At 34.3% G+C, this 5,916-nt stretch overlaps 2 protein-coding genes across 2 annotated transcripts; one reads left to right on the forward strand and one right to left on the reverse strand.

Annotated features, from left to right (window-relative positions):
• Window positions 1-1,810: 1,810 nt before the first annotated feature.
• CycK (cyclin K) lies at window positions 1,811-4,280 on the forward strand. The gene is made up of 7 exons (XM_018456362.1): window positions 1,811-2,029; window positions 2,156-2,287; window positions 2,353-2,458; window positions 2,566-2,623; window positions 3,083-3,255; window positions 3,437-3,583; window positions 3,695-4,280. Exons 1-7 carry the CDS (start codon window positions 1,811-1,813, stop codon window positions 4,096-4,098), a joined length of 1,239 nt encoding a protein of 412 aa, XP_018311864.1. The 3' UTR covers window positions 4,099-4,280.
• A 118-nt stretch (window positions 4,281-4,398) lies between these two features.
• PSMG1 (Proteasome assembly chaperone 1) lies at window positions 4,399-5,708 on the reverse strand. Its single transcript, XM_018456365.1, has 6 exons — window positions 5,610-5,708; window positions 5,389-5,502; window positions 5,216-5,295; window positions 4,973-5,136; window positions 4,689-4,881; window positions 4,399-4,593 (listed from the first exon to the last, which is right to left on the reverse strand). The coding sequence occupies exons 2-6, from the start codon at window positions 5,484-5,486 to the stop codon at window positions 4,412-4,414; spliced, it is 717 nt and encodes a 238-aa protein (XP_018311867.1). The 5' UTR covers window positions 5,487-5,502; window positions 5,610-5,708; the 3' UTR covers window positions 4,399-4,411.
• Window positions 5,709-5,916: the final 208 nt, after the last annotated feature.

Below are 5,916 nucleotides of genomic sequence, written 5' to 3' on the forward strand. Positions count from 1 at the left end.
TTTTAGATCTAGAAGAATGGTCCTATCTCAGCAGACAATCATAAAACGGTTGCAAAACTGTTGAGTCTGCTGAACGCAGCCATTGTCTACTACCAGCGCGAGTTGTGATTGGCCACTGCTTTTCCGCTTTCTGTTTTTCCGTTAAGATGCGAACGCGCCCTTACTTCTTAAACCAAGCTTACTACGTGTATTGTAGACAGGCCATAAGGCCGGAATCAGACTACGCATTGAAGATTGAGATTGAAGATTGAAGATTAAAGGCCATCACACATACAAAACTTTTATGCGGGGTCTACAATAGAAGTCGTAGCGGTCGTAAGATCTTAAGTCATAGAAAATTGACCAATCACAGTTGATTATTCTTCTCATATTCGACTGTGATTGGTCAATTTTCTACGACTTAAAACTCTACGACTGCTACGACTTCTATTGTAGATCCCGCGTTAGTGAGAATCGTAAGGTCGCAAACAAATCGACCAATCACAATCAAAATTGAGATCTTGAGTTTTTAAACACTCGACTCTGATTGGCCGATTTGCTTACGGCTTTACGATTATGACTAAAATTTTTGTACTTGTGATAACCTTGTTATGCGTTATGCAAGAGTCTGTGCTCCCCGCTTTAACTTAACTGGGCCAATTAATCCATCGGAATTGACCAATCTGTCAATTCTTGAAACAAAATGACAAATGTGATTGGTCAATTTCGATGGACTAACTGGCCTAGTTAGATCAATTGAGCTTGGTGACAGTGGCCTTTAAGTCCGTATCAGACTACCGACTCTGCAAGCCGACCCGACTGCCAACTCTGGCTGTTGACCAATAATGGACCAATCACATTGAATCAGTCTTATTGTGATTAGTCCATTGGAATTGGCCAATCGCCATCTGTCGTCAAACAAAATGACAAATGCGATTGGTCAATTCCAATGGACTAATCAGCCGATTAAGTTAATCGGCGTTGGTAACAGTGGCCCTAAGTCCGGATCTACAATAGGTGTTTTAAGACTGAAGCCGTAAGAAATTAACCAATTACAGTCGAATCCGAGGGGAATAATCGATTGTGATTCGCCCATTTCTTATGGCTTAAGGTTTAAAACCCTATTGTAGATTCGGGGTACAATTTGACCAGTGAGGACAAAGGAATTTTAACTCCTATTGTTTTGATTGGTCAAATTTCAATCTTTCAATCTTCAATCTCAATATTCAATGCGTAGTCTGATTCCGGCCTAAAGGCCGCAGTACAGACTCTTGCATAACGCATAACGCATAGTGCATAAGCGAATCAACTAATCAGAATCTTTCCTTTCTTCCCATTCCATGGAAAAGAAGAATTTCGATTGGTACATAACACGTAATGCATAAGAAAATGTACCAATCAAAGCCCTCCGTTTCCTTCCTTTCCATGAAATAAAGAATTCTGATTGATTGAATTTCTTATGCATTACATGTTATGCGTTATGCAAAAGTCTGTGCTCCCCGCTTAAGAGTCTGTGCTTCAAGGCCTCGAAGCTTCATGCCTACATCTATAGGTTTGTTCGCAGAATTTCACCCTATTAGAGGGCAGGACGGGGGAGAAAAAGTTTGTTTCAGTTTGATTTTGTAAAACGAGTATTGTTGTAGGTGGTTGTTGATGTAATTTTATTTGACGTTTAATTCGTTAGTGTCGGAAATAAGTTGCCAATCTCTAAATTGATAAAGATATTTGTAAAGATATTACTAAAGCACATGGAGAGAATGTTGACATAAATGATATTCAGGATTTAATGATCGTGTAACTAATTATAAATCATATTTCAAGTGGTTTAAACATGCCGTGCTGGTATTATGAAAAGAAAGAACTTCGCAATACACCATCTATTCAAGATGGTATCGATTATGAAACGGAATGTAGATATCGAAAGGAAGGTGCACGTTTTATAATAGACACTGGTACAAAAATGGATTTAGGTTATAACACGATGGCAACGGGTGTTGTTTATTTTCATCGATTTTACATGTTTCATTCGTTCAAAAACTTTCCGCGATATGTAAGTGCATTTTGTATATACATACAACATATATATATATGTGTGTTTGTGGTGTAAATTAATTACATGTGTCGACACTTGTGCATTAAAAATATCGTCTGAGAATATTACATTATTGTGACATAGGTAACTGCTTGCTGCTGTCTACTCTTAGCTGGAAAAGTTGAAGAAACTCCAAAGAAATGTAAGGATATCATAAGGACTGCCAAAACTTTAGTGTCAGAACAAAAGTTTATGACATTTGGAGAAGACCCTAAAGTAAGTTTTAGAGAGATGTTTCAATAATGGTACTAATGTATAAAGTTTATTTTTCTTTTCTTCAGGAAGAAGTTTTGATCTTGGAGAGAATTTTATTGCAAACTATTAAATTTGATCTACAAGTGGAACATCCATATAGTTATTTACTAAAATATGCAAAGTGTCTAAAAGGTAATTGTAAAGTTGTGTTTTTTTTACTATAGAATTATATATAGAATACTGTTAGAGACGCTTAAAACGTATAGATATTTCTGATAAAAATTTTGTATCATTTGTAGGTGATAAAAACAAGTTGCAAAAGATGGTTCAAATGGCTTGGACATTTGTTAACGATAGGTATAAAGTTATAAATTAATAATAATATTAAAAATATTAACTACAATGCATACACATGCATTTGATATACAGGGTGTAACTGAAATAATGTCCACTAATCATACAGTGCTGTTTCCAATAAAAAAACTAAGTCGAAAAGTCCTCTATCATTTTGCAATTTTCACAATAGTTAACGAGATATTAACTTCTAAATATTGCCGAATAAATGGATAAAATCGGTGTACAAGACAATTTTTAATTATCTTTCCGTGTTGTTTGTGAAATATTTTTAAGGTTTTTCTTAAAACTCTTAATGCATTTTGCTCATTGGGTAACTTTAAAAAAAAGTATTACGAAAATTACAAAATAGTAGAGGACTTTTTTTCTCAGTTTTTTATTAGGAGTAGCATTATATGATTAGCGGATGTTATTTCCTGCAGGTATTATACCTTGTATAACAAGTCTTAATATTTTTTTCAGTTTATGTACTACTCTATCGCTACAGTGGGAGCCAGAGATCATAGCCGTCGCTCTAATGTATTTGGCAGGAAAACTAAGCAAATTTGAAGTGGTAGATTGGGTTGGAAGACAATCGAAACATTTACGCTGGTGGGATATGTTTGTTGAAGATGTGACTATGGATCTTTTAGAAGGTAATCTTGTGCAATTTTCATCTTAAAGTGTCTTTGGCTGTGTTCCAAAATTAACTGCCAGTAATGAAAATCTATAGTGCACGTAACGTATGTAGCATTTTCAGTGCTGGCAGTAAATTTGGAACACAGCCTTTATCAATACCTGTTGTTACAGATTAGTAATAATTGAATGTATTTCTAGATATTTGTCATCAGGTATTGGATTTATATTCGCAAGCTAATAATGCTAAACCACCAGATTCGCCACCTATGATACCCTCCAGCGAAATATGTAGGGAACGACCTGTTACTGCTACTACTGTCGAATCTGCGTCTAATACACCAAATGGTAAGTAATAATAATACAGTAATGACAATCAATCGATTTTTAGTTCATTTTATTAAAAGTTATATTTTAAGCATTAGAGTATTAATAATGTAATGGTAATGAATGTTGCAGTTACACCTGGAAAATCCTCCAAAAGCATTGAAGCATCAACGGTTTCTGCAAACGGATGTCCATCTACAGATGTCACAGACACAATAAAACCAATAGATACTTCAACGGCACACTTTCCTACATACGCAGCAAATTTTGCGTCTAACAACACAAATTATCCACCGGCATTTCCACCTACCAATGTTTCGGTTCCGCCTCCTCCTGTAAATACAATGAATCATATCGTGCCAACGATACATCATATTGGCTCGTCCGCTGCTATTCGCCCTACACCACCATCAGCACCGACTGCCAATCAAACTTTTCAACCATATTCCTATCCAACAAACGCATCATATTTTTCAGCGAATAATCCAATTCCACCGACTGCACCGCCACGTAACTATTATCCACCGCAACCCTAACGGAAAATAATGTATCGCGCGTCTAATGTAAGTTGCATCAGCGTAATTATCTTAATTTAAGATAAACATTAGATTATCTAAGACATAACTAATTCAATTGTAAATTTTGAGTATGTGTGTATTGTACATTTGCGATGTTATCAACAGCATATAATTGTATAAACTTTTTTTTGTACTATAAATGAAACAACAGTTCTTAACTTTTTTCTTTCTCCACATAACTCTTAATATATGACAAAATAAAGGGAATTAGCGGTTGATTTATACTTGATTGATTCAGATATTGATCGATACAAGAATGAATTAGAACATTTTACATGTAAAGATTGCCTTTATTAAAAGGATTTTCCATAAATTTGGGTTGTAATTTACAAGGTATTTCATCAGTTAAAACTTGTAAAATCGGTTCTGCACTTTTGGAATCTAACACAAAACTGTCGATATACAATATATATAACTTAGCTGATTTGCCAGCGAGTTCAGCATAGGACAAGACTGAAACAATAAACGATGTCGATTCCATTGAGTTTTATACAATATCCTATATAATTGGTACATGTGTTTCATGTATACTATGTGTAAATACTAACCTCCTGCACCGACTCCAAATACAATATTTGGTTGTTCCAATGGTTCAATCCCACATTTTGTGACATTCATTGTTTTAGTAGCCAATATCCTTAAAAATGAAGCAGTCTCTGGGACGCTCGTACTCTGAAATTGTGATGTATGACGACATAATATTGAAATTGTGTTTTCAGAACTTAGTAACAAGTCGTATATCTGTAAAGGTAGAAAAACATACATATTTCTTTGATTTATAAACTATATTAAAAGACAGGTAGATGAATGTTACAAGTTAATTAACGTATACCTGATTTACAAATTTTCCAGCATTTTTTGTATCAAACAGTGGTAAAATTACACACACATATATTTGTTTGACAATTTGATAAATAACCGAAACTTTTTTATGATTTTCATTTTCTATGATACATGCTTCTTTCATTTTGGGACATAAACATTGTTCCACAAATGCTAAAATAAAACAATCGATCTAATAATATAATATATAACAAAAACGTAAGAGACGGTATAAAAAGAGTATTAATATTACGAATTAATGGATCTCCTTCTATTATGATGAACTTTTGTATACATTCTGGTTTATCTTTCAACCAGCGAATGTGTAATTTCCTAAAATTTTAATCATTTTTGAGTCATTTCATGCATAACAATAATAAGTTAAAGGATGAACGACAATCTGTTGACATCATAATTTTAACTCACAGAGAATGTTCTGTATTATCAGCTGGTTCATATTCATCCTCGTCATCCCAAAATGCTCGTGATGATGGAAATATTACTTCTCCGAAGTGACTAACCATTTTTTAATTAAACGTCCTATAAAAATAAAGAGAAATTAATCACAGTTAATATTCTTTTAAATCGTGTGTCGATTCTCTTCTTATAAAAAGATCATTAATCGTATGAATTATATCAATGATAACCTGTATTATTAAATTGCAGAGTCAGAGCGGGAGCCGTCTCATATGCGTTTTAAAGTAAATTTTCACGAGTTGCTCAAACTATTTCAGCGACGAAAAGGACACGTGATCAAAATGGACGTTTGATATTCGTCAATTTTGACCACGTGATCCTCTTGTCGCTGAAACAACCGATTTGAGCAGCTCGTGAAAATTTACCTTTAGGCTGCGGTCCACTTGACGTTACAAACTCTTTGAAGCGTTTTAGCGACCAATCAGAACAAAGAATTTTACGAATTGATTAATCAAAGGCTGCGTTCAGCAGACTCAA

The sequence above is a fragment of the Mycetomoellerius zeteki genome, unplaced genomic scaffold (assembly GCF_001594055.1).
Source record: "Mycetomoellerius zeteki isolate Tzet28-1 unplaced genomic scaffold, Tzet1.0 scaffold578, whole genome shotgun sequence".
NCBI classification, from domain to species: Eukaryota; Metazoa; Arthropoda; class Insecta; order Hymenoptera; family Formicidae; genus Mycetomoellerius; species Mycetomoellerius zeteki.

Bases quoted from the DNA above. Each gene is read 5' to 3' on its own strand.
- PSMG1 (XM_018456365.1), bottom strand. From the start codon at position 5,486: ATGGTTAGTCACTTCGGAGAAGTAATATTTCCATCATCACGAGCATTT. The intron at 4,882-4,972 runs GTATACGTTAAT...CTACCTTTACAG, and splicing joins CTGGAAAATTTGTAAATCAG to ATATACGACTTGTTACTAAG. The intron at 4,594-4,688 runs GTTAGTATTTAC...TTATTGTTTCAG, and splicing joins ATTTGGAGTCGGTGCAGGAG to TCTTGTCCTATGCTGAACTC.
- CycK (XM_018456362.1), top strand. From the start codon at position 1,811: ATGCCGTGCTGGTATTATGAAAAGAAAGAACTTCGCAATACACCATCT. The intron at 2,459-2,565 runs GTAATTGTAAAG...TATCATTTGTAG, and splicing joins ATATGCAAAGTGTCTAAAAG to GTGATAAAAACAAGTTGCAA. The intron at 3,584-3,694 runs GTAAGTAATAAT...TGAATGTTGCAG, and splicing joins TGCGTCTAATACACCAAATG to TTACACCTGGAAAATCCTCC.